The sequence below is a fragment of the Podarcis liolepis genome, assembly GCF_965112155.1.
Source record: "Podarcis liolepis genome assembly, chromosome: 6".
In the NCBI taxonomy this organism is placed as follows: Eukaryota; Metazoa; Chordata; class Lepidosauria; order Squamata; family Lacertidae; genus Podarcis; species Podarcis liolepis.
The window spans coordinates 95776535-95804268 of NC_139559.1; the positions used below are offsets into that span (position 1 = coordinate 95776535).

A 27734-nucleotide genomic window follows, 5' to 3' on the forward strand; every position below is an offset into this window, starting at 1 on the left:
AAAATCAGATGCTTGGAGACTCAAACAGAAGTTGAACAAGTAAGGAAGATTTATTTGACAGAGCACAGTGGCTAAAACAAGGAATATTTTAGGAGATAATGTTCTTTCAGGAAACAGCCTATTAATAATTTTACTAAATTGAATGGATATGACAGGCCTCTCATCAAGCACAGCTTCTTTTAAACTTCAGTTGCTCATGTTCCGTTATTACGTTTCAGGTAGATGCTGCAGGCTTCTAGACTAGATGGTAAAAAGCTCAGCTTATTTCCAGTTATTTTATTCCTACTATTATTTATTGAATTTATATACCGCCCTATACCCTCACGTCTCAGGGTGGTTATTACACTTGACTTCAGTTCCCTCAGTTGTTGCTTAAGTGTTACAGATTCATACTTTGGTTTCTTAGACAGCCTTTTGACATTCACACTTCCTGATGTAGCCTTTTTCGCCTCGGGTGAGAAGAGCTTTGCGCCCGGGACGGGGAAATGGGAGTCAACAGACACTCAAGGAATAGTTTCGGAGAAAAAGCTTTATTCTGCCATCCGGGGTGGCAGAAGGAGCAAGATTCACAAAACAAGCATGGCTTCACAGTCATTTGCACAGAGCAATGACAGTTCCCTCGCCTTTCTCCTCCTCTTCAAGAGTCCTGCCCCATGATGGGTTTCCTGAGCATGAACAGAAAGCTCCTGTCTTGGGACTCTTTTGGACTCTTCCCAGGAAAGAGGGATGAGAAGCCTCCATATATGGAGATGGCGGAGATGACTGGCAGAATCCGAGACCAGGGAGAGGAGACGGTGGAGGAAGATTGGAAGAAATTTAAAATTTATTTGCAGAAATATTGCAAAATTTATGAATGTTAAGGACATTGAAATGAACTGCAGGGGCTTTAGCAACAAAGTAAAATGTAAGATTGGATTAACAATAGATAAATTAATAGCATATGAATTTGCTGAACTGATTTCTAAAAAGGGATACAAGAATGGGAGATGTGAGGAAGTCGGGAAAATAAGTTAAATGAAGATGAGAAATTAAGAAAGAGGGAAATTTTTGTTTTTTGTTAATATATGTGTTTTTATTTCTTTTTTCTTTTTTGATGTGTTTAAAGTTTGTATTTTTGTATTGTTTTGTTTTCTGCGACTTTGTATTTTCTTTGTATGCTTTTCTTATTGTGAAACTTAATAAAATATTTATATATATAAAAAAAGAGAAGCCTCGCGTTCCATCGTGTCCAAGATATGTTTCTTTTCTCTTGCTCTATTGGCACAGTTCCCGGAAAGAAAAGTGGCAAGTTGAATGTACCTTTTGGCAAGGTCAGCTAGCCTGAGAAGCGACCTTGGTTACAGCAGAGCGAAATGCTTCTGATGCCTTTTAGCTGCTGAGAAAATGATTTGGAAAAGCTTTGAGCCTGCTTTGGGGGGGGGGATGACTTCGGGCCAAGGTGGGGTCACCTGTCCTCACCTCCTTCACTGAGCTACTCCAAAATGTACTGCGGACCCAGGGGATCTCCCCACACCATCCCTTAACTGCTTTGGGAGTCTTCTCTTTCTAGAAGATCTCTCCCCTCCTGACTCGAACTCAGCTCCTCCACTTCACTCCTGTCTGAATACTCTCCCTAGACTATTGGAAGACACAAGATCTACCCACTCTGGAAGAATGGCAGATGAAGGTGATCGACTACATGGAATTGGCAGAAATGACTGGCAGAATCCGAGATCAGGGAGAAGTGGCGGTGAAAGAAGAATGGAAAAAAATTAAAGACTATCTACAGAAATACTGTAAAATTAATGAATGTTAAAGGGATGTTGGGTTGAAAATAAGTGGTGTTAGTTAAAAGATTAATAAGGATATGCAAATATGGATGACAATGGTGGAAAATATATATTTATTATAGGTTAAGATGTTGAGTGAGGATGAATGATAGAGGGTAAGGACTTGCTGAACTTAATATCTGAACTGGAATACAAAAAGGGAGGTGTGAGGAGGTCAAGAAACTAGTGAATGAGGTATAAGATATGAAAATACTAATCTTTTTTCTGTTTTCTTTTTTGGTGTTTTTTCTTCTTTTTTTCTATTCTGTTAACTGTTTTTTATTGTGTACTTCTATGTGTTTTGTTTTGTATTTTCCCATTTTGTAGCTTTTTTGGTGTTTGTATTTTATGTTTAAATTTTGAAGCTTTTGATTGTTTAATAAATATTATTTTTTTTAAAAAAATGAATACTCTCCCTAGACCCTCAGTCTAGAGACTCCTTTCTCTAGCTGTAGATATTTCCCTCAGGGTGGATGTGAAACACACTTTTCCCAACTCTACCTCACGGTTTCTCTTAAACCACCTCCCTATCGCTATCTATATCTATCTGGCATGAGCGCAGCCGTGTGTGTGTGTGTGTGTGTGTGTGGCAGAGCGGGACAGCTGCCCCCCTTCAAATAAATCAATTAAATCCATACAAACTGAGGTTCTGCCCCCCCAACATACATTCTGGCTTTGCCCATGCTAGCTGGACATTCCCTCAGAAACGGTTCCTTTTATTTTCCCTCCAAAAGTGCTGCTCCCCCTCCCCCAACTGGATGCCTTGGTAGCCAATCAGAAAGAGGCCACAGCCGTCTGGTGGGATTTCTGAGGCACTGCATCACCAGCCAAACTTCTCTGGCTCTGCTGTCTGTCACACCAGGCAAACCTCCCGGCGGGGTGGGGGTGGTGAGGAGGATTGTATGAAGTCCGGGGGCCACGACTGAGAAAGCCCTGCTCCAGTAGTCACTACCTGCTGCGAGGGAAGGCCTCTGAAGATGACCGTAAGGTTTGAGCAGGCCCGTGTGGAATAGACCCTGTTCCTTATAGATTAAAGGTAAAGGGGCCCCTGACCATTAGGTCCAGTTGTGGCCGACTCTGGGGTTGCGGCGCTCATCTTGCTTTATTGGCCGAGGGAGCCGGCGTACAGCTTCCGGGTCATGTGGCCAGCATGACTAAGCCACTTCTGGCGAACCAGAGCAGCGCACGGAAACGCCGTTTACCTTCCCGCCGGAGTGGTACCTATTTATCTACTTGCACTTTGATGTGCTTTCGAACTGCTAGGTTGGCCGGAGCATATCGATGTATGTAATTTTTATTTCTTAATTATATTTAGTGGTAGTATGGCTGTATTGTTTTTTGTAACATAAAACCATTCAATAAAAATTATTAAAATAAAAAAAGGTGGGCAGGAGCAGGGACCGAGCAACGGGAGCTCACCCCGTCATGGGGATTCGAACCACCGACCTTCAGATTGGCAAGTCCTAGGCTCTGTGGCTTAACCCACAGCGCCACCCGCATCCCATCTATAAGTAATCCTTAAGGCTCTGGATCCATTCCAGTCTGGCTTCCGCGCTGGTCATGGGACCGAGACGGCTCTGGTCGCCCTAACAGATGATCTTCGTAGACAGCTGGATCGAGGCGGGTCGGGGCTGCTGATTCTTCTAGATCTGTCAGCAGCTTTTGACATGGTTGATCATGAACTTCTGGACCACCGCCTCGCCGACGTGGGGATCCAGGGCACAGTCCTTCAATGGCTGCGCTCGTTTCTCTCTGGTCGGGGACAGAGGGTGGCGCTTGGGGGGGAACTGTCATCCCGCCACTCCTTGGTGTGTGGAGTGCCTCAGGGTGCGATTCTCTCCCCGATGCTTTTTAACATCTTTATGCGCCCCCTCGCCCAGCTTGTCCGGAGTTTTGGGCTGGGCTGCCATCAGTATGCTGATGACACCCAACTCTATCTGTTGATGGATGGCCATCCTGACTCGGCCCCAGACACACTGATCAGATGCTTGGAAGCTGTGGCTGGATGGTTACGTGGGAGCCGGTTGAAGTTAAATCCTTCGAAGACAGAGGTCCTCTGGCTGGGACGGGACGATATGGGATTGAGGGGGCAACTCCCATCTCTTGCGGGGGTGCAATTAGTGCCAGCACCGTCCGTTAAGAGTTTGGGTGTAATCTTCGATACCTCCCTCTCCATGGAGGCGCAGATTGCAGCTATAACAAAGGCGGCATTTTTTCATCTCCGCCAAGCTAAGCAGTTGGCTCCTTACCTCTCTCGCCCTGACCTAGCCACTGTGATCCATGCGACGGTCACCTCCAGACTGGATTATTGTAACTCGCTCTACGTGGGGCTGCCCTTGAGACTGACCCAGAAACTCCAGCGGGTGCAGAATGCCGCAGCAAGACTCCTTACGGGGTCTTCGCTGCGGGATCACATTCATCCGGTGCTATACCAGCTGCACTGGCTCCCGGTGGAGTACAGGATCAGGTTTAAGGTGCTGGTTTTAACCTTCAAAGCCCTACACGGCCTAGGACCCTCGTATCTACGGGACCGCCTCTCCTGGTATGCCCCACAGAGGAACTTACGGTCCTCAAATAAAAACACCTTGAAGGTCCCAGGCCACAGAGAGGTTAGGCTGGCCTCAACTAGAGCCAGGGCTTTTTCGGCTGCGGCTCCAACCTGGTGGAACGCTCTGTCACAAGAGACAAGGGCCCTGCAGGACTTGACATCTTTCCGCAGGGCCTGCAAGACAGAGCTGTTTCACCAGGCCTTTGGTTAGGGCACAGCCTGACTCCCTCCTTTGGCAATCTTTACAATACTTTAGTTTATGGTTGCCATCAATTGTGATTTTAATTAATTCTTATGATGTTTTATAATGTTGCACTATTTTAGTGTTGTTAGCCGCCCTGAGCCCGGCTTCGGCTGGGGAGGGCGGGATATAAATAAAATTTATTATTATTATTATTATTATTATAGATTACTTTGTGTTTTATTATGTTTCAAAAACCGTGTTTCTGGTGGTGCGAGCCACCCTGAGCAACATTTGGTGGACAGGTGGGCTATGTGGGCAAGAAATAAATAAGATTGATAAAGCTGCCCTTCTATCAGGGCACTAAGAGAATTTTTTTAAAAAGAAACATTTAAAAGATAATGAGAGAAACAGAGCTGAAATATTGCCTGGGGGACAACAGGATCCTGGAGACACGAGTTCAGCGAAACCATTCCAGCTTGAAAGCACTTGGAACGAAGTTGGATGAACCCACTCGGAAGTTCTCCATCCAGCAATGTATTTCGAGCAATTTTGTTGGCAGGGTTGGGTCTCATCTAATCCGCAGCAATGTGTGTGGAGAGGCTAAGCTGCCTTCCCGATGTCAGTGGCTCTGCTGCTGCTTATCTGAATAGGGAAGGGGTGAGGTGGAGGCTTTGCAGCTGCACCAGTGGAACTGCCACCAGCATTTCCACACTCCTGTGCATCCTCCAACCTCACTGTCACCCGGCCGTCCAGGTAAACAGCAGAATTGCTTTGGGATGCAACAGGCATGTGTTCAGACAGAAGGCTAACTAGATCCTTGTCTTTGACAAGCTAGTCTGTCTGGCAAGGTGTCGATGAGCTTATGCAACGAGATGTGATGATGATGTCTGATGTATTCATCTTCCTCTGTTGAGTTTTAGGATCAGCACTGGGCATAGCAGAATCGTAGAACTGTAGAGTTGGGTCATCTAGTCCAACCCCCTGCAGTGCAGGAATCTCTTTGCCGAATGTGCATCTCGAACACTCGACCCTGAGATTGAGTCTCATGCTCTACTGACTGAGCTGGGCAGTGGCTTTGGTATCTTTCAGAAAGACTTTGGGGCAGATTTATGGAAGGTAGGTCTATGAACAAATTTCAGCCATGAGAGGAAATGGAACCTGCATGTTCAGAGGCAATGTACCCCTGAGTGCCAGATGCCTGGGACCTTTATTCTGCTGATACCCTGCTGCTTGTGAACTTATGGAGGAACCTGACTGGCCATCTTTGTGTTGAGCTAATCCACCAGTGCGAGTAGATAAATAGGTACCGCTCTGGCGGGAAGGTAAATGGCATTTCCGTGCATTGCTCTGGTTCGCCAGAAGCTGCTTAGTCATGCTGGCCAGCTGTCTGCGGACAAACGCCGGCTCCCTCGGCCTATAGGAGCTGGGGGCACTGTTATACAGTGGTTCCGCTCCTTCCTCCTGGGCCGTGTTCAGAAAGTGGTGTTGGGGGATGAGTGTTGGGCCCTCACTTGTGGGGTGCCTCACAGTTCCGTCCTCTCCCCCATGCTTTTTAACATCTATATGAAGCCGCTGGGAGAGATCATCAGGGAGTTTGGACTGGGTGTCCATCAATATGCAGATGATACCCAGCTCTACCTCTCTTTCAAATCAGAACCAGTGCAGGCAGTGAAGGTCCTGTGTGAGTGCCTGGAGGCGGTTGGAGGATGGATGGCGGCTAATGGATTGAAGTTGAATCCTGACAAGACAGAAGTACTATTTTGGGGGACAGGGGATGAGTTGGTGTGGAGGATTCCCTGGTCCTGAATGGGGTAACTGTGCCCCTGAAGGACCAGGTGCGCAGCCTGGGAGTTATTTTGGACTCACAGCTGTCCTTGGAGGCGCAGGTCAATTCTGTATCCAGGGCAGCTTTCTACCAGCTCCATCTGGTACGCAGGCTGAGACCCTACCTGCCCACGGACTGTCTCGCCAGAGTGGTGCATGCTCTAGTTATCTCCCGCTTGGACTACTGCAATGCGCTCTACATGGGGCTACCTTTGAAGGTGACCCGGAAACTACAACTAATCCAGAATGTGGCAGCTAGACTGGTGACTGTGGGCGGCCGCCGAGACCACATAACATCGGTCTTGAAAGGTCTACATTGGCTCCCAGTACGTTTCTGAGCACAATTCAAAGTGTTGGTGTTGACCTTTAAAGCCCTAAACAGCCTTGGCCTGGTATACCTGAAGGAGCGTCTCCACCCCCATCGTTCTGCCCGGACGCTGAGGTCCAGCGCCGAGTGCCTTCTGACGGTTCCCTCATTGCAAGAATCAAAGCTACAGGGAACCAGGCAGAGGGCCTTCTCGGTAGTGGTGCCCGCCCTGTGGAACGCCCTCCCATCAGATGTCAAAGAGATAAACAACTACCTGACATTCAGAAGACATCTTAAGGCAGCCCTGTTCAGGGAAGTTTTTAATGTGTGACACCTTAGTGTATTTTTGGTCTTTGTGGAAGCCGCCCATAGTGGCTGGGGAAACCCAGCCAGATGGGCGGGGTACAAATAATTTATTATTATTATTATTATTATTATTATTATTATTATTATTATTACTACTACTATAGAGCGAGATGAGTGCCACAACCCCAGAGTCCTCTGCGACTGGACCTAACGGTCAGGGGTACCTTTACCTAATCCACCCGCACTTATGTTTCAGTCAAATACCGCCACCTAATGGCACCTTGCAGAAAACGATATGTATACTTGGGAGATAATGATACATGTGGCCAATGAGCAACCAGTGCAGATGTTTTAACAGGGGTGTCCTAGGCTGTTGGCTACCTAGCTGCTTCATTCTTTGCTCTTCTGCAGGCTTTGTTGCTCTAAATGTCGTGGTAGTAGGTTCAGTTTTTGCTCAAATAGTGGAAAAGAATGCAACAGCAGTGCAAGGAGATTGGGGAAAGAATGCCCTAGTTCAGATGCTTTCATTTATGCCAACAGATGGCAAGCCAATATATCAGGGTTTCCCTCTTTGTTTCTGCCGCTCTATGTGGAGGCCAAATGCTTTGGGAAGACAAATTTGTAGGGGGTAGTATGAGATCATTTGGCCTGGGGTGGAGGCAAGCTTTGTGAAAGAGCTCCACTGCCCCCTTCTTGAGATATGTAGGGTTGCCATCTACTTGTTCTTTTCTTTCCCTTTTTTTACTGCAATGATTCCTCTTGCTACCAACCTATCATGCAATTGCAGAGCAATGTGGAAAGCTTCTTATGCTTAATTCCTACATGCCATGTTAAAGTTAAAGGAATAGGAACCAAAACGGGGGTGGGGGGGGTGGGTGTCAACCTGTGGGTCTACCAAAGACTCTGTGCTGGCAAGGTACAAAACAAGCCTGGGAAATTGTGTTTTGGTTTAAAGAGACACAATATGTGCAGGCATACACTGTATATGCAAAATGGCTTGTGCTTGGCCTGTCATGATGGGCACCAATCTGAACTTATTCTGTGGTTTATTTCTGTAGACTGCGGCATCATTAGAGTTGGCATAAGTTTCAGTATTGTTGTGGCTTTAAAATTCAGCTCTCTTCTACTGAGTATTATGCAAGATTTTCCTCATCCTGATGCCACCCATTTTTGGCTGAAGCAGAGTTCACTCTGCAGCTTGTTTCCTATATGTGGGTTGTATACGTGGGACGTGGGTGGCACTGTGGGTTAAACCACAGAGGCTAGGACTTGCCGATCAGAAGGTCAGCGGTTCAAATCCCCGCGACGGGGTGAGCTCCCGATGCTCGGTCCCAGCTCCTGCCAACCTAGCAGTTTGAAAGCATGTCAAAGTGCAAGTAGATAAATAGGTACCGCTCCAGCGGGAAGGTAAACGGCATTTCCGTGTGCTGCTCTGGTTCGCCAGAAGCGTCTTAGTCATGCTGGCCACATGACCTGGAAGCTGTCTGCCGGCTCCCTCGGCCAATAAAGCGAGATGAGCGCCGCAACCCCAGAGTCGGTCACGACTGGACCTAACGGTCAGGGGTCCCTTTACCTTTATACTTCCTGAAGGAAGGCGATGTGGAGTTTCATGGTGTTTACAAAGTTGGCATAACTTGATATGTAATGTATTCCCCAATGAACTCTCTTGACCCTGGTGCTAGTCTTTATATTAAATGTGACCTGGAAGGCATGCATGAGATTCCTGGCTTCTTAAGACCTAAAGCACAGGGTTTTTGTGTTACCAGCAAACTTTAATTATCACCTCCCGTAAAAAGAATGGCTTCCATGCAATACACAGAAGGCAGGATTCAGGAGACATACAAGATAACCAGTTAAGTCATTTCCCACATATGGTGTGTGTGGAGCCTGTATTTACTATTTACTTCATCCAGTAGATTCCAGGGTGGTTTACAATAAGCATATATCTTAATCGAAAATAGAAATAAAAACAGCTTGCACAAGTTAGTGCCCTTGTCCCCATGTTACAGGCTAGCAATGGGTCTGCTGTTTTCTACCATTAAAACTGCCCTCTTTGGCTGCCCCGTGTGACAAGGTGCTTGCCATATCCTGGTTCCAAAATGGGGTTGCCATATTCTAATTCCACAAAAAATCTCATGCGGTTGGCTGCCATACTATGAACACTTCCCTTGGCACAAGCTGTATTAAACGCCGTAGGACAGTTTCCTGCGTCAGCTTGCCTTGAATCATTACCGTTATCTCCCAACTGTATAGTTTTCTGCAAGGTGCCTTTAGGTGGCACTGTTCGACTGAAACATAAGCACTGCTGGATTAGCTAACTAGCCCAGGTGTGCTGAACCATAGTCCCTCCAGATGTTGCTGAACAACCTCCCATCCTCAAAGCTCCCAACCTCCCATCCTCAAAGCTCCCAACCTCCCATCAGCTCTGGCAAGCATAGCCAATGTCCAAGGATGCTGGGAGTTCTCCTTTGGCAACATCTGGAGGACCAAAGGTTCCCCCTGCGTAATTTAGTCCACCATTCTGTTTCCAAAGGGGGCAGCGACGTATCCTGTTCCCATCTCCTCCTCCGGCTTCGCCTCCTCTTTCGCCTACATGCCCTGACGAAGGCAGAGGAGGAGCCAAGTCATATAGCGCTCCCCTCCGCTTGCGGAGCTGCAAAAGACGCAAGGAGGAGAGAGACACGGAGACTCAGGTGGGCGCTCCGGGGACGATGGTGATGGGACTCGGACTGGGGCGAGGGGCGGCGAAGGGCCGGGAGAGGGGGCGCAGGTACCCCTCCTGAATCTGCCGGTCGCCGTCGAGAGGGAGCGATGGCGTGCGGGGAGAGGTGAAGGAGCGAAGGAAGCCTGCTGGTCCCCTCTTCCTCCTCTCCTTTCCGTGCGTAAAGGCTGAGCCCACCGGGTTCCAAGCTGGGAAGTGGGAACCATAGTTTTCTAACTTGGATGAAATGGAAAACAATGGTTATTTGTACGATTTCTGGTTTAATTACAGCTTAGGGAAAGGGCTGTGTAGTTGGACAAAAGGTTTGTTAAGGATCATCAGAACTGGTGGCCAAAAAGTGCTGTGTATGTGTGATTTATCCCTCTAAACTGAGATGTCACCTTAAACACAAGGGCTGCAAGTGGCGAAATCTTATCGTTATGGAAGATTTTAAAGGAACAAAGATCGGGTCAGAGAACATTTCCTGCAACTTTAACTTCCATTAATAATCAATCAAAACAAATCTTTTGAAAGATACAAGTTTAAGGCAGCCTTTTTAACCATACATCCTGAGATGTTGTTATTTCCCCCCCCAAAAGATATTTATTAAAGTTTTTAAGATATAACAATGAAAAAAGATAAAAAATAAAAAGAAACAAAATACAACATAAAAACAGTTAAAAAACAAATAATTTTCCATAACATATCTTCCATACGCTTATTTCCCCAGACCTCCTCATACCTCCCTTCTTTGTATTCCACTTCAATTTGTTAGTTCAGCAAATCCTTACCATTAAGCTTTTACCCAATTATAAACCTTTTTTTTCGTATCTCCTAAAGCATTACAGCTGGAAACCCCTTAGTTTCTATCCAACATCCTTCTAACATTCATTAATTTTACAATATTTCTGTAAATAGTCTTTAAATTTCTTCCAGTCTTCTTTCACCAACTCTTCTCCCTGGTCCCGGATTCTGCCAGTCATTTCTGCCAATTCCATGTAGTCGATCACCTTCATCTGCCATTCTTCCAGAGTGGGTAAATCTTGTGTCTTCCAATACTTTGCAATAAGTATTCTTGCTGCTGTTGTAGCATACATAAAAAAAGTTCTGTCCTTCTTTGGCACCAATTGGCCGACAATGCCCAGGAGAAAGGCCTCTGGTTTCTTCAGGAAGGTATATTTAAATACCTTTTTCAGTTCATTATATATCATTTCCCAGAAAGCCTTAATCTTTGGGCACGTCCACCAAAGGTGAAAGAATGTACCTTCCGTTTCTTTACATTTCCAACATTTGTTATCGGGCAAATGATAGATTTTTGCAAGCTTGACTGGGGTCATGTACCACCTGTATATCATTTTCATAATATTCTCTCTTAAGGCATTACATGCCGTAAACTTCATACCTGTGGTCCATAACTGTTCCCAGTCAGCAAACATAATATTATGTCCAACATCTTGCCCATTTAATCATAGCAGATTTCACCGTTTCATCCTGAGTATTCCATTTCAACAGCAAGTTATACATTCTTGACAGATTCTTAGTTTTGGGTTCTAACAGTTCTGTTTCTAATTTTGACTTTTCCACCTGGAAGCCGATTTTTTTGTCCAAATTATATGCCTCCATTATCTGATAATAATGAAGCCAATCTCTCACTTTGTTTTTTAATTTTTCGAAACTCTGCAATTTCAATTTGTCTCCTTCTTGTTCCAAAATTTCCCAATATGTCGGCCATTTGGCCTCCATATTGAGCCTTTTCTGAGCTTTTGCTTCCATTGGTGACAACCACCTTGGGGTTTTATTTTCCAATAAGTCTTTATATCTTACCCAGACATTAAACAATGCTTTCCTGACAATCTGGTTTTTGAATGCTTTATGTGCTTTGACCTTATCATACCATAAATATGCATGCCATCCAAATACATTGTTAAAACCTTCTAAGTCTAAAATGTCTGTGTTTTCAAGAAGTAGCCATTCTTTCAACCAGCAAAAGACTGCTGATTCATAGTAAAGTTTAAGGTCTGGCAGGGCAAATCCACCCCTTTCCTTTGCGTCTGTTAATATCTTAAATTTTATTCTGGGCTTCTTGCCCTGCCAGACAATTCTAGAGATATCTCTCTGCCACTTCTTGAAGCAATCCATTTTGTCCACAATTTGCAATGTTTGAAACAAAAACAACATTCTTGGCAATACATTCATCTTTATCACAGCAATACGACCCAGCAGTGAAAGCTTCAAGTTTGACCAGATTTCTAAATCTTTTTTCACTTTGACCCAGCATTTTTCATAGTTGTCTTTAAATAAGTTCCCATTTTTGTCTGTCATGTTAATCCCCAAATATTTCACTTTCTTTACCACAGTCAATCCTGTCTCATTCTGAAACCTATCTCTTTCAATCGGTGTTAAATTTTTCTCTAAAACCTTAGTTTTTAACTTGTTTAATTTAAAACCTGCCACTTGACCAAATTCTTGAATCAGTTCTAAAACTCTTTTAGTACTAGATTCTGGCTCCTGTAGCGTCAATACTAAATCATCTGCAAATGCTCTCAGTTTGTACTGTTTGGCTCCGACCTGTATACCTTTAACCAACCGGTCCCTTCTAATCATATTTAGCAGAACCTCCAGGACCGATATAAAAAGCAATGGGGAGATTGGGCACCCCTGTCGTGTCCCTTTTTCTATCTTAAATTCTTCCGTCACCACATTATTTACAATTAATTTAGCTTTTTGTTCAGAATATATTGCACCTATACCATTTTCAAAACCTTGGCCTACCCCCATCCCATGTCCCATCCTGATATGTTGTTAGATTACAAGTCCCATCCTTCCTAGCTAGGAAAACAAGTGGTCAGAGATTATGGGAGTTGTAGTCTAGCAACATCTGGGGACCCAACCAAGATTGAGAGAGGCTGGTTCAGAGAGTGAAGGGAACAGTTTGTGGTTTTGAACAAACCCTATCCTCTAAAGCTTTCACAACTTCCATCAGTCTGAAATGGTGTATTTAGAAATATTTTCTGGCAGCCAGGAGGCCTAGGGACTTGTTTTGTAAAAGAAAGAAGCACTGTGCTTCTTAGAATGATTATAATTATACATCATCTAATAAAGAACGATAAGTGCATGGTCATAAAAAGCTGAAGTACTTCATACAAGTAAGTTTTCTCCTCTGCAGTGCGTTAGCCTGACACTATGGTGGGTGAAGAAAATATCTCCGTAAGGAATCGCCGATCAACTTATGAGACTGCAGAAGAGAAAGAAGACTTGTCAAAGAGGCATGAAGCAGACTGGTCTTTCCCACAATCAAGCAATGGTGAGATTTCTTCATCAGTAGCTGCAGACATCTTACCTGATTTAGCAGATGAAATGATAAGCAGTGAAATGATTTTAAATCTGCATGTGAACAAAAGATCTGAAGTAAATATGAATCCAATTGTTTCCAGTGTTCACCATGTTCAGTGGGTTTACTCTGAGTAAAACTTTGTTGACTACAACTCAGTGCATGTATCTTTGGTGGTGTAGTTCAACGTGGTACTCAGCCAGTTCTGAGCATGTTTGCCTTGTGCTAATAACTTGACCTTAGCACTGTATTTGTTCCCTGACTCGTTTTCTTTTAGCTGTGTGCCAAATTTGTGAAGCCAGCGGAGGGGATTCTTCTAGAGAACTAGTAAGACCTGACTAGGAAACGTATCTATACCTAAATTATCCGTGTTGTAGTTTTTGTTTCAACAGCTACCAGATATTTGCCTCAAGATGTGAATACTGGCATTCATTGCTAAGCTTGTTTACTCAAATTCAAGCTGGGTGTAAAACTGCCTTCTACTGAGTTGGACCAGCAGTTCATCTCACCCAGTACTGCTTACTCAGACAGGCAGTAGCTCTTCAGGCCCCCTTATTGTGATCGGATGGGATTCCACCAAGTCTTTGTGTACGCAGAATGAGGTCCACTCACCCAACCAGCCTTTCCCTGCCCACGGGCCTTAGGTTGCCAATCCCTGGTGTAGATGCAATTATGAGATTTCTTTATAAGTAACTGCAGAAATCTTATGTGAATAAATATAAGAATTTATCAGTGGATTTATTTTGAATCTGCAAATGAACAAAAGTTGTGAAGTACAGTAAATACGAATTCTTCCTCCGTTCTTATATAATGGATTGTTTCCAGTGTTCACCATGTTCAATGGGTCTACTATGAGTAAAACTCTGTTTCATGTATTTTGGTTTTCCAATATTTCTGGACCTGTTGGCACATCTGTAAAGTGGATTGATTGTTGTATTGCTACACACACTCTACGACAAAGCACATCTTGTAAACTATCTTTGTCTTTTACGACAAAGCACATCTTGTAAACTATTTTCTCATTTGTGATAGGAAAAAATGCTGCTTTCAAGCCAAGTTTCGGTGTGTGGGTTGTGGGTGTGTAATATTGTTGGTGCCTTGGATGGCCTCTGCTGACTTGTGCACTTAGGGTTGTCATATCGATGACCACTGGATTCTAACCATAGCTGAGAACTCAAATGATGAATTGAGTTATGATGAATTTGCATAGCTGGCAAATTGTGTTTTCAAGCTGCTCCTGTTTTCTATCCTCGCAGCACTCTACATTGTAAGCTCAGTCCTGTTTGAAAGCTCAGACCCTGTCTCCAGGAAACAGGACCTTTGGGAGGCTGAGCGATGGCCCTAATTGTGGTCTGTCAATCTCAAAAATATGCCAAACCATCTTTATATTTCCTTAGCCATGGGTTGGTGTGATGTCTGAAGTGAGCCAAAAGAGGCTTTTTTCCTGGATTGGTTGATCGATTATTTATTTATTTATTTATTTGACCACTTATTCCGAGGTGGGCCTAACTTATTATTAAGCGGCCCTGTTCTTAATTTAGCACCTTCTTTGGTTCGAATAAAAGGTCTAACGAGTTAAAAAAATCCAAGCCTGATGTGAAGAATCTGCCTTGGTTTGCATCTCGTTTTATGTCGTTTCTTGGGTTTTGGGTGGAAAGAAACCTTCATGGAAACGGAATGTTCTGCCCCTGGAGTTTGATTGGGGATTGGGCTGGTGTACCAGTAAAGATGATATGCAAGGGTATGTGTTCCTGGAAGGGCTTTGAAAATGCTTTTGTCCTTCTCTCAAATAGTGTTGGATTTCAGCTGTGACTAATCTGTCTTGAGGAAAGCATGTGGGATCTTTGTCTTGTAGTCCGGGACTTGCAAGGCCGTGGTAATTTCCCAAGGTGGAGGTTACTCCAGGTCATTCCTTAGTGTTGCAAACACAAATGATATGTCAGAAGAATGAATGTGCAGAGGGAAATTGAAGCTGAGGAGGAAGAGGACATAGTTGGTTAATGTTAAACACAGGCTCATTTGTTTTTTTCTTTGGAAAGTTACTTTTCTTTCTCGTTTCTCTCCTGCCTTTCCCATCCGTTCAGTGGCTTGTCATTACTATTTACATACGCCACAATTTATCGTTATGTTATTTTTAGCCTGCTTCTCAGGCAGTGGGGGCTCCCAAAGTAGCTTTCATACACTCCTCAGTTAAAAATTAGCATCAGTGAAATATTGTTAAAATGACCACAAACAGCTAATCAAATATCAAGAGAAAGTATAGGTAAGTCTGTTTATATAGCTCATTAAAGCCAGAGTTTCCTTAATGCTCGGGCTACGCTATAAACACTTTGGCAAAGAAGAGAGATATGCGATGTTCCTTCAGATAATGCTGTGTGTTGCAGGTAACTTGGTACTCAGCCAGCTCTGAGCGTGTTTGCCTTGTGCTAATAATCTGACCTTAGCACTGAATAGTTTCTCTTTTAGCTGTGCTTCAGCTATGTGAAACCACTGTAGGGTATTCTCACTAGTGCTCTAGTTTTACCTGACCAAGATACAAATCCACAGCTCACTCATCGGCATTGTACTTTTTATTGAAAGAGGTACCAGACATTTGCCCCTGGGTGTCAATATTGGCATTCATTGCTAAACACGTTTACTCAAATTCAAGCTGGGTGTGAAACTGTCTTCTACAGTGGTACCTCAGGTTAAGTACTTAATTCGTTCCGGAGGTCCGTTCTTAACCTGAAACTGTTCTTAACCTGAAGCACCACTTTAGCTAATGGGGCCTCCCACGGCTGCCGCCGGAGCACGATTTCTGTTCTCATCCTGAAGCAAAGTACTTAACCCGAGGTAATATTTCTGGGTTAGTGGAGTCTGTAACCTGAAGCGTATGTAAGCCGAGGTACCACTGTACTGAGTTGGACCAGCAGTTCATCTCACCCAGTACTTCTTACTCTGACAGGCAGTTGCTCCTCAGACCACGTTATTGTGGTTGGGTGGGATTCCAACAAGTCTTTGTGTGCACAGAATGAGGTCCACTTGCCCAGCCGGCCTTTCCCTGCCCGCGGGCCTTAGGTTGCCAATCCCTGGTGTAGATGCAATGATGAGATTTCTTTATCAGTAACTGCATAAATCTTATCTTATTAACTATAAGATTTTGTCAGTGGAATTATTTTGAATCTGCAAATGAACAAAAGTTCTGAAGTACAGTAAATACGAATTCTTCCTCAGGTCTTAAATAATTGATTGTTTCCAGTGTTCACCATGTAAGAGCTGACAGTAAGAGCTGTTCGACAGTGGAATTTGCTGCCAAGGAGTGGGGTGGAGTCTCCTCCTTTGGAGGTCTTTAAGCAGAAGCTTGACAACCATATGTCAGGAGTGCTCTGATGGTGTTTCCTGCTTGGCAGGGGGTTGGACTCGATGGCCCTTGTGGTCTCTTCCAACTCTATGATTCTATGATTCTATGTCCAATGGGTCTACTATGAGTAAAACTTTGTTACAACCCAATACATGTATTTTGGCTTTCCAATCTTTTTGGATCTGTTGGCACATCTGTCAAGTAGATTGATTGTTGTGTTGCTACATACACCCTACGACAAAGCACATCTTGTAAACTATCTTTGTCTTGTATGACAAAGCACATCTTGCAAATTATTTTCTCATTTGTGATAGGGAAAAATGCTGCTTTCAAGCCAGGTTTCGGTGTGTGGGTTGTGGGTGTGTAATATTGTGGGTGCCTGAGATGGCCTCTGCTGACTCGTGCACTTAGGGTTGTCATATCGATGATCACTGGATTCTAACCATAGCTGAGAACTCAAATGATGAATTGAGTTATGATGAATTTGCGTAGCTGACAAATTGTGTTTTCAAGCTGCTCCTGTTTTCTATCCTCACAGCACTCAACATTGTAAGCTCAGTCCTGTTTGAAAGCTCCGACCCTGTCTCCAGGGAGCAGGACCTTTGGGAGGCTGAGCGATGGCCCTAATTGTGGTCTGTCAGTTTGAAAATAAAACACATTTAAAAGGGGTATAGGATGTTGATTCTCATCCCAAGCTTCCCCAGCTGACTCCTCTGCATCTCCATACTTCATTCTCTGGACTGCTTTTGCTCCTACAAATTTCTGTGCTGCATGTGAAGTTCTACTTCTGGTGGGCTATGTGTACAGACGTGCATTGTTGCACTATGACAGCCTTCACTTACCTTGTGCCTTCCAGGTGCTTGGATGGGGGGTTGTGGTCCAAACTTGTCATGGCACCAGGTTGGCAAAGGCTGTAGCATCAGAAGGAAATGTTGCCAGCGACGGGATGCTGAAACCACAGGAGGAAGAAACATGTGCCTACTCCACAATTTAACCAGTGCCCTGCATACATCGCATACAGTTCATTCCCATCTTCAATCACAGATATGATTTCTTACATCTTTTATCATCTCCCCAGCATCATGTTCCACCAACTTTGTGTCAGAGACTGGTCAGAGGAGGATGTTGGAGACCGCCTCCCTAGCTTGACCCTTCCAGGGAGGAGGAAGAGGAAGACAGTATAGATTTACAACAGGGGTTTGGTCACAGCTCAGAGGCAGATGAGGGGGAAAGCTGGGAAATCATGGGAGAGACAGAACAACGCCCAGCTGACAGGTTGTTATTAGAAAGCATCCCAGACTTTCCATCTCCCAGAACCTGGTGAGCCTTAAAAGTAGGAGAGCAAAGAGCTCAAAGACAGAGGGCACATAGCAGCACCTGTAGGAGAGACTATGAGAATGACGAATGATGAAGTGGGAGAGACGGGGGTGGGGTGGAGATTCACTCGGGACAGTGCCATTATCCAAAAGGCTGGGTTCTATAGCCTCCCTCTGTAAATACTGAATAAAAAGCGGACAGTAAGAAACATTCCCTTGTCTTTATACGTTCCTGGGCAAGCAGCCGGAAGTCGCTGGCAGCAGCTTGACACCTTGCCCCGAAAATCAATATCATTCCTCATAGACCTTTCTCTTAAGTACCTACTCCTTTGTATCATTACTACTTCGTTCACAAATTCCTTGACTTGATGTCCTAAACAAAATAGACTTGAAAGACTCCATGTTAGGTTTTGAAAGGCAGTGTAAAGTGGCGTGGGGAATACCCATCAATGCAAATTCTAAAATAATTGTTTATGGAATCCCATTTTGGGACATATTCAGTTTGTCATGCATAATGAATCTTCTTATCTCCATGTATTAAGCTGTTGTAAAGTTGTAAAGATCATTAGGAGAGGTGCTTCTTGAGGTTACACAGCCAGGAATGGCGCATTGTGTAGTAACAGTGCCAACTTTTCCCCCTGGCATTTACATGATGTAAATTCTGGAACTGCCCACATTTTAAAAGGTTTTTCATATCTCCTCTCAGTCTCTTCTTCTCCAGGCTAAACATACCCAGCTCCCTCAACCGTTCCTCATAAAGCTTGGTTTCCAGACCTTTAATCATCTTGGTTGCCCTCCTCTGTACGCTTGGGTAAACTCAGGATTAAATTGATAAAAAGCAACCAGTGCATTCCATCAGGATTTCTTGTTGGTTATGAAGTTTAAAAAACTTTAGCAATGTTATTAACTCAGGTCACATGGCCACTCTTTTCTTGAGTAAAAAAAAGCCTTTGTGCCTTTGATGTGAATATACCCATTTAAGTGTTCACACAAGCAACAAGCACCCCAATCTTCCCTCCATGGGTGGGGAAGCAATTAATCACCTCCTCCCACCCCCATGTTGCTGTTGCAATCTGTTTAACAGCTCCCTGCCTGGTTTTCCTAAAATTCCTCCCCACAAGAGTCTGGAGGGTTGTCATGCACTTCTGCCTCCTTCTCTGCCTTCTCCTCAGTTGGTAACGCACGAGACTCTTAATCTCAGGGTTGTGGGTTTGAGCCCCACGCTGAGCAAAAGATTCCTGCCTGCACTGTAAGGGGGCTGGACTAGATGACCCTTGTGGTCCCTTCCAGCTCTGCAATTCTATGATTCCCCTGTAATTTTAGTACTGTATAGCAACAATAGGCTACATTGCAGGGCGGTAGTAGCCCATGCTTCCTCAAGCACAGTACTCCCTCTGCAACATGGATATTGCTTGTGTGATAAATTTCTTTCCAGCACTTGCCAGTTACAGCTCTGACTTCACTCATTGGCTAAAATCACTAAAATGTAGGAGCAGGCTCAAATCTCCCAAAACAATTTCTTTGAATGGTGTCTGTGTGCTTTGCTTTAAAGCTTTCATTCTACAAGGGCTAAAGGGCTTGCAGAGTGGGTTGTGTGTGTGTGTGTGTGTGTGTGTGTGTGCTGATGTCTCTGCATGATACCTTCCAACTGGGCAATTAGCTGTTGGAGAGGGGAAGCCCTTGCTGGCAGTGACTGCCCAAAGGTTCTTGCTAAGGTACGTGACTTTTTAGAGCCTTCTGTCACAGAAGGATGACGTGTAGTTGCTCCCATCTTGTTTGTATGGATTAAAATCACTGCAGAGGGCTCCGAGGGTGAGAGGCATAGCTGGCAGGGAGGCAAAACCACTTGTCCTCATATTGTTGGACTCCCAACTCCCAGGATGGCTAGTGGTCAGGGAGCTGGATACCATCTTAACATAGATGCCTAAGAAAGATAACATCCTCCTCCTGGGTGATTTTAATGCAAGAGTTGGGTGAGATTTTGATCTGTGGCCTGGAAATATTGGGAAAGAAGGAATTGGCAACAGCAACCAGAACGGAATCCTACTTTTAACTCTTAAGACCGTATTCATGGAAGACGTCTCTCAAAAGTAGGTAATGATACAAAAAGATATAAGATGCATCTAGGTACAGTGGTACCTCTGGTTACGAACTTCATTTGTTCCAGAGGTCCGTTCTTAACTTGAAACCGTTCTTAACCTGAGGTACCTATTTAGTTAATGGGGCCTTCTGCTGCTGCTGCTGCACCGCTGCCATGCGATTTCTGTTCTCATCCTGGGGCAAAGTTCTTAACCCGAGGTACTACTTTCGGGTTAGCAGAGTCTGTAACCTGAAGTGTTTGTAACCTGAGGTACCACTGTATTCCATGCCTACAGCAAGGAGAAATTGCACTTGCATCGTTGTTCCAGGTGAGTGTCCCTGATGCAGCCCTCTTGAGCTTGGAGATAAAGAGGGATATGTAGAAATGAGCTTTCATAGGTGTATGGTGCTTGGAGTGTGTATGCACAGTGCAACATAAATAAGCAGTCTCTTTTCCCCTGCCTCTTGGAACTGTGCCCATCAGAAACTACTGAAGAGGGAGGCATCATGTGCGCACATTTCTGGCACGTCTTCCCTGTTACAAGTGTGTTAACAGTGGCTACCCATCCTGTCTGCACATGTCTGCAGCGCTTGTTGCAACAATTAATTATGGTAGTAATTGTTGCAATAATTAAGACCTAGCTTTGGCAATGTATGTGATGTAGTAATAAATGATGTTCAAAGATGTTTGTCACAGTGCCAATGATACAGTACATTTTGTGGAGGACTTGGTGCTAATTGCTGAGGCCACTGGATTCCTGACTGTTGTGAAAGACAACCTTCAATACCCAGAGGTAGAGGAAGATGAGGAAAGAACAGCAAAGAAAACTAAAATTGAGATTTACACTCTTATATAAAACTGCACAAAAAACAAGTGCTAAACTTGGTGCTATTTAATAATAATAATAATTATTATTATTATTATTATTATTATTTATTTTTACCCCGCCCATCTGGCTGGGTTTCCCCAGCCACTCTGGGCGGCTTCCAACTGAATATTAAAAACAATAAAGCATCAGACATTAAAAACTTCCCTAAAGAGGGCTGCCTTCAGTGGTCTTTTAAAAGTAAAATAGTTTTTTATTGCCTTGATAGGTTTATTTTACCTATCACTCTGTATAAAGAAAAGTATAATTCAAATGCTTTTCACCAACTAAAATTTTTAATTTTAGGAGGGGAAAAACATATTTTCCCTTACAGGGTATGTGGGGGTGGTGAAGCTCCAGCCTGTGGAATAATCTTTTTTTTTTTTTTTGGAATAATTTTTATTAAGAATTTCAGCATAACAATTTATCAAAGACATATCATTCTAATTTCCCCCCTAATTTCCCTCCCCCCTCCCACCCCCGCCTGGACTTCCCTCAGCTCCTCTCTGTGGTTTTTCAGCACATGTTATTCTCTGCATATTATAAAATTGTAAAGATCCCTAACTTATCTGTCTATATGTTACCAATAATAAATTTGTGTTTGTTTATTCAAAACCTGCCAAGGAGTCCAGTTCATTTTGTTGTTTCTTTAAGTACTTTGTAAAACGTTCCCATTCTTCTTTAAAGTCAGTTGTCCTTATCATGCAGTTTGTGCGGCAATTCCGCCAGTTCCACATAACCTATCAATTTCCCTTGCCACAATTCTTTTGTCAGGATTTCTTCATTCTTCCATCCTTGTGTTATTAATCCTTGTGTACTCAGTCCGCTCCTTTATATTCTCTACACGTACGATTGTGTCGCTGCTCACCCTAGTAATAGGGTTGTCAAATTTGCAGATGACACAACCGTGATTGGGCTCATCTCTGAAAGGGAGGGTGAAACGGACTATAGAGATGAGGTGGAGCGGCTGACAGAGTGGTGCAGAGCTAACAACTTGCTCATAAATACAAGGAAGACAAAGGAGCTTGTGGTGGACTTCAGGAAACAGAAGAGCAATGTCCAGCCACTTTTGATTGATGGGGTCTGTGTGGAGAGGGTAACAACGTTCAGATTTTTGCGCATTGAATTACAAGAGGATCTGTCCTGGAGTCCTGGAGTCAACACAAGGGGGCTTGTGAAGAAGGCGCAGCAGAGACTGTACTTTTTGAGAATTCTAAGGAAAAACCATCTTCCGCAGAAACTGCTGCTTGCCTTCTATCACTGTGCCATTGAGAGCGTGCTCACTTATGGCTTATGTGTGTGGTACGGAAGCTGTACTACCCGGGACAGGATGGGGTTGTGCAGGGTTGTTAAGGCAGCAGAGAGCATTGTTGGCTGCCCACTCTCCACCTTAGAGCAGATTTATGCCACAAGGTGCCATAGGAAGGCACTGGACATAGTAAAAGATCCATCGCATCCTGGTCACTGTCTCTTCGAGCTCCTGCCGTCGGGACGGAGATACAGGACGATGAAGACAAGAACAAGCCGTCATAAGAACAGCTTCTTCCCCAGAGCGATCTCGGCCCTGAATGGGAAGCCTGGACTTTGAAAGTCATCTAATCTTCCTTGCTGTTTTATACTGTATTGTTTAATTAGTGTTTTTATAGTTGATTTGATTTTGTGTGGAGTGCCCTACCTGGGTGGATGGAGCAGCCAAGTAATTTCGTTGTCCCCGAGAGGGGGCAATGACAATAAAGATATTATTATTATTACTATTATTATTATTATTATTATTATTATTATTAAGACTCTTGCCGCCATTGTCGCATACATGAATATGTTCTTCAATTTCCTTGGCAGGTCTTTTCCTACAATTCCTAACAAAAATGCTTCAGGCTTTTTTACAAATGTTAATTGGAACACTTTCTTCAATTCATTGTATATCATTTCCCATTTTTTTAAAAATTTCGCTACAATCCCACCACATATGATAAAAAGTCCCTTCTTTTTTCTTACATTTCCAACATATATTTGAGCCAGTTTTGTACATTCTTGCTATCTGTACTGGTGTTATATACCATCTATACATCATTTTCATATACAGTGGTATCTCGGGTTAAGTACTTAATTCGTTCTGGAGGTCCATTCTTAACTTGAAACTGTTCTTAACCTGAAGCACCACTTTAGCTAATGGGGCCTCCTTCTGCTGCCGCGCCGTCAGAGCACGATTTCTGTTCTCATCCTGAAGCAAAGTTCTTAACCCGAGGTACTATTTCTGGGTTAGCGGAGTCTGTAACCTGAAGCGTATGTAACCTGAAGTGTATGTAACCCGAGGTACGACTGTAGCTTTCTTTCAGTAAAGAACAGTCTGTAAATTTTAAATCAATTTTCCACAATCTTCTCCAATCTTCAAACATTATGCTATGGCCTATATCTTGTGCCCATTTAATCATGACTGATTTAACCTCCTCATCTCTTGTTTCCCATTCTAGCAGAATACTATATGTGCCTTTCAGCAACTTTACTTTCCCTTCCACAACTTCCTTCTGAAATCTAGATGTCGTATAACTGAATCCTTTCTTGTTATCTTCTCTGTATATCTTGTGTAGTTGCCAATAATGTAACCAACTCTGAAAATGATCTCTTAATTTCCATTTTCCTTCTTGATCCTTTAACAAGTCAACATACGTAAGCCACTTTCCTTTCTTTCCAAGTGGTTTGAGCAGTAAAGCTTCGTGTGGTGAAAGCCACCAAGGAGTCTTCTGTTCTAATACATCTTTATATCACTCCCATACTCTCATTAGTGATTTCTTAATTATGTGATTATAAAAACTTTTGTGTACTTTCCCTTTCCCATGCCATAGATATGCGTGCCAACCAAATCTATTGTCATGTCCTTCCAGTTCTAATGCTTCTTGCTTTTCCAACTTCATCCAGTCCCTAATCCATACCAAACATGCAGCTTCATAATATAAGTAATATAAGTCTGAGAGGGCAAAACCGCCTCTATCTTTTCAGCCTGTACAATAAGCTTTGCCTATTAGGAGTCCAATGTGACTTGCAAGGCCATTTCTGGATTCAGGAAGGGCTTTGCATGAAAACTCCCTGCTTTGTTTTAGCAAGGGATTCCAATGCAATCCCCTTCCTGATTTAGGAGATGGTTGGCACTGGAATCTTACTGAAAGGAAGGGCATTCAAACAACTCAGTGCTACCCTTTGAACCTCCAAAATCTGGAAGTTTTCAAATGAAATGAAACAGTTTTCAAACAGCCAGGTATGAACCTGTATGAAACTTTGGTTTGCAAAGCTCATCACTGTGGTTTGTGGTTCTGAAATCACTTTTTGAAAGCAAAGCTTCACCTGGTATGATCTCAATGACAGGTGGTAAGCGTTAGGTGTAATGAGCAGTAACCAAGCCCATCTTTTCATCTTAAGCAATCTGTATTTAATGAATCTTGTGATGCCATAACCAGGGATTTAACAACCGGTAAGTACAGTATGCTCCAGGGATGGTGTTTTTGATTTTTCAAAAGGGCATGCTATCAGAGGACTCAGTTAGACTGATAGAGAAAAAGCAATTTACGGTATATGTGTTGTACGTGCAATGTAACATTTTGCCACCAGATGACGACGTGGAGTCCTGTTTTTCTCTACCTGTTTTAAATTTACAATGCTTTAAACTAAAACGCTTCTTTGATGTGCCTACATCCAGCCAGAGTTTAGTGATCTAGTGTATTTTTATTGTTTACTTGATATTTACTGTTTGATGATTGGGGTCGCACACTTGGAGGAGAAAACAGTTTATTGTGGGGTGCAAGAAGCTCAGACCACACCAAAAAATGTGAAAGGAAACAGTTATAGCTTCACAGAACACAGAAAGATTCAATACCTCCAATTATAGCATTCTAGTATACGTGGCCTTTATATCATAAGGCACCCATCATGCCAACTCCTGAGGGATGCACATTGTGATCATCATGCTCTTGCGTGATCAACTTGTAGGCAGCTGCACTTTGATACTCCTTATTTTGTCATACATTGCTTAAGCAAGCATTGCCCAAATTGTCTTTTTTAAAAAAAAGATATTTATTGAAGTTTTACAAATTATATCAAACAAAACAATACACAAACACAAACAAAAAAGAACAAGTATAATTTCAGAACCTTATTTTCTTAAAGCTTACTTCACCGACCTCCTCATACCTCCCCTTTCTGCATTCCCATTTTAAATATTTAGTTCAGCAAATCCTCACCCTTAAAGCAAATCCTCACCCTTAAAGCATTGCCCAAATTGTAATCCTAGTTTCCAGTAATATAGCAAGCCCAATAGTTCACATAGCAAGTTCTTCACTTATCAAGCTGGTGGTTTAAGCAGAACCTCAGGCATTCCTGGAACATTCCTACACGCTTACTTAGAGCTCAGCAAAACCAAGCTAAAGGGGATTTAATCAATAAAAAGGATTTTTATTTTTCATTGATTCATATGAATGTTCCCTTCCCTAGTTTGGCTGGAATTTTGTTCAAGATATGCCCAAATACGATTGCTGAATGATTGTTTAATGAGAGGAATGTCAAGAAGAACCATCTAACTGCAATTCTGCAGAAACAAATTTGTTTCTGTTTTCAGAAAAACTTATTTCTATGCATTTTACACTCGTGTTGTCACAGTTGAATGTCTTGTGTGCACCGTCTCTGCCGTCTTGCTCTCACTTGGCTGGTGAACTGGTGCCTGGGCTGTACCACTTGAGGGTGCGGGGGGCAAGCGGTGCATGGATCATACAGATGTCCGGCAGATGGCCAGGCTAGAATCCTTCTCCCTAGCACCTCCTTTTTTTAGTATTTGGGTAAAGGGACCCCTGACCATTAGGTCCAATCGTGGCCGACTCTGGGGTTGCGGCGCTCATCTCACTTTATTGGCCAAGGGAGCCGGCATACAGCTTCCGGGTCATGTGGCCAGTATGACTAAGCCGCTTCTGGTGAACCACAGCAGCGCACAGAAACGGCGTGTACCTTCGCACCGGAGCAGTACCTATTTATCTACTTGCACTTTGACTGCTTTCGAACAGCTAGGTTGGCAGGAAGTATTTGGGTAGATAAGTTTATATGATCTGCCCCGATTAACTATGGTTTTAATGGACTCTAGGAAGCGAAGCCTTGGAAATTGGAATAGGTTGTTTTTCCTTTTGGTCAGTAGCGGACAACTAATATAGGTACATCTGGGCAGGGGAATAAGTGAAAGTTTTGAGGGCTAGTAACTTTTGTGGACATATTTGCAGCACTGATATTAAAATACTTTAAATTTCCAGTTTGCATTCTTTTCCTGTTTTGCCTTTCATACTTGCGGACAACTTATGTTTATTTATTTATTTATTTGTTGGATTTATCATTGAAAATACAGCAATGATTTGTTTTTTCCCGTTTAGGTCATGTTGACATTGACCATTCGGTCAGTCGAAAGTTGCAGCTTTTGGTGGAGGCTGAGGTAAACTTATCTGAATTGTAGTTAATATGAGTTGACAAGGAGGAATCCCTAGACAGCAAAAGAAACCTCCCATTAGATCTATGCATAGTATGGGCCTGTTAGAAATCCTAAATCCTGTAAATTGGGAGTCACTGAAACTGGGACTGCTGAAAGATTTCCTCAAATGCAAAAATTATAAACAATGCTCACCTTCCTGTGAGCTCTTATAAACAGGAGACTAAAAGAGTATGTTTTGCATACAGTTGGTATTTGACTAGTATAACAAAAACAAAACAAAAAGCCCCTGCAGAACAAGTCAGTTTTCTGGTCAGATTTCTGTCAGATATGTTGAGTGAGTTTATTTGTAAGCAAGATGGGAGGCAGCTAGGCTAACTATGGTTTTCTTAGAAAGGCCCTGCAGTTGGCTACTTTGCTTCCTCATTCTTGGGGAGCTGCTGATAGGTGGTTTAAACCAGGAATGGGGAACCAGATGTTGCTGGACTAGGAAGTCCTATCAGCGCTGACCATTGTCCTCACTGGCCGTGACTTTGACTGGGGTCCAAGAATATGTCGTCAGTTGTCAGGAAATGAGACACGTTCATGATTTGTTGTTAGCATGGTTTTAGGAAGTCAGCCTTGCATTTGAAGGTAAAGAGTAACATGCCATTTTAGCAGGCAAATTCCAGGCAATACTTAACAATTACAGTGGTGCCTCAGGTTAAGTACTTAATTCGTTCCGGAGGTCTGTTCTTAACCTGAAACTGTTCTTAACCTGAAGCACCACTTTAGCTAATGGGGCCTCCTGCTGCTGCCGCGCGCCAGAGCCCGATTTCTGTTCTTATCCTGAAGCAAAGTTCTTAACCTGAAGCACTATTTCTGGGTTAGCGGAGTGTGTAAACTGAAGCGTATGTAACCCAAAGTACCACTGTATACTTAAGGTGTTCTCTTTTTTATTCCTTCCTTCCTCCAAATTTTATCAGCAAATGAAGCCAGCTTTCATGCAGCGAATCGACAGCCACTTTACAGAATTCGTGAATGGCTTGATTGCAAAGTCCGTGCAGCTTGAGTCTTCGCCCTCTGCCTCCTCAGCCGTGTGCTCAGAGAAAGACGGTGGCTTCAAAAGCAAGTAAGTTGGTTCTTGGCTGAGCCTGAAGCAGAGTCAATTTGTTGTTTTCTCTTTCTTTTTTTAAAAAACTACAACTACTCTGCTGAATATTTGTTCTTTTCACAGACGATCAAGAGCACCTCCAGAACATGGAAAAGTTTTTGTTGTTAGAAAGTCTGTCTTGGAGTGAATATGTTAATGAGGTTGTAAATTTCACTAGTGCCCCTGCTAAAGTTAAAATTGCCTTCATCCAGTGGGTGGCTTATCTCCATATCTTGCTTCTTCCTCCCCGGGGATCCCATTCATTTTTATACTGTGTAGACTGAAAGCAGGTATTCCTAATCTTTTTAAGTGCTCCAGTCAGTCAGTGGCGTAGCGTGGGGGGTGCAGGGGGGGCCGGCCGCACCGGGTGCAACACCTGGGGGTTAGGGTCAGGGGGCGCAAATCCACGGATTAGGGGGCGCAAATTACTTGCCTTGCCCCGGGTGCTGACAACCCACGCTACGCCACTGCAGTCAGTTGGTTATTGCACATCCCAGATTCTAACATGGATATGGCTGTTCTGTAGAAACTGATCTA

At 43.5% G+C, this 27734-nt stretch overlaps 2 protein-coding genes across 6 annotated transcripts in view; one reads left to right on the forward strand and one right to left on the reverse strand.

Moving 5' to 3' along the window:
- LOC310708573 (sterol O-acyltransferase 1-like) overlaps positions 1-27734 on the reverse strand; it is a 175369-nt gene that overhangs the window by 37124 nt on the left and 110511 nt on the right. The window contains exon 1 of one of the 3 annotated variants that reach the window (XM_083507150.1): positions 2475-2529. The exons of 1 other annotated variant lie outside the window; for it this stretch is intronic. The gene's annotated coding sequence lies outside the window, so the exon portion shown is untranslated. Of the gene's footprint in view, positions 1-1299; positions 1594-2474; positions 2530-27734 lie in introns of those variants that run through there. One more of the 3 variants, XM_083507151.1, reaches the window with a different exon arrangement.
- Positions 9405-27734, forward strand: part of LOC310708570 (sterol O-acyltransferase 1-like) — a 69199-nt gene continuing 50869 nt past the window's right edge. For 2 of the 3 annotated variants that reach the window (XR_014527088.1, XM_083507145.1), the window contains exons 1-4: positions 9405-9670; positions 12845-12982; positions 26013-26071; positions 27031-27176. Coding sequence is in view for 2 of the 3 variants with exons in the window: in XM_083507145.1 (XP_083363271.1) it covers positions 12862-12982; positions 26013-26071; positions 27031-27176 (326 nt within the window). In the remaining variant the exon portion in view is untranslated. Of the gene's footprint in view, positions 9671-9741; positions 9856-12844; positions 12983-26012; positions 26072-27030; positions 27177-27734 lie in introns of those variants that run through there. The other variant, XM_083507146.1, reaches the window with a different exon arrangement.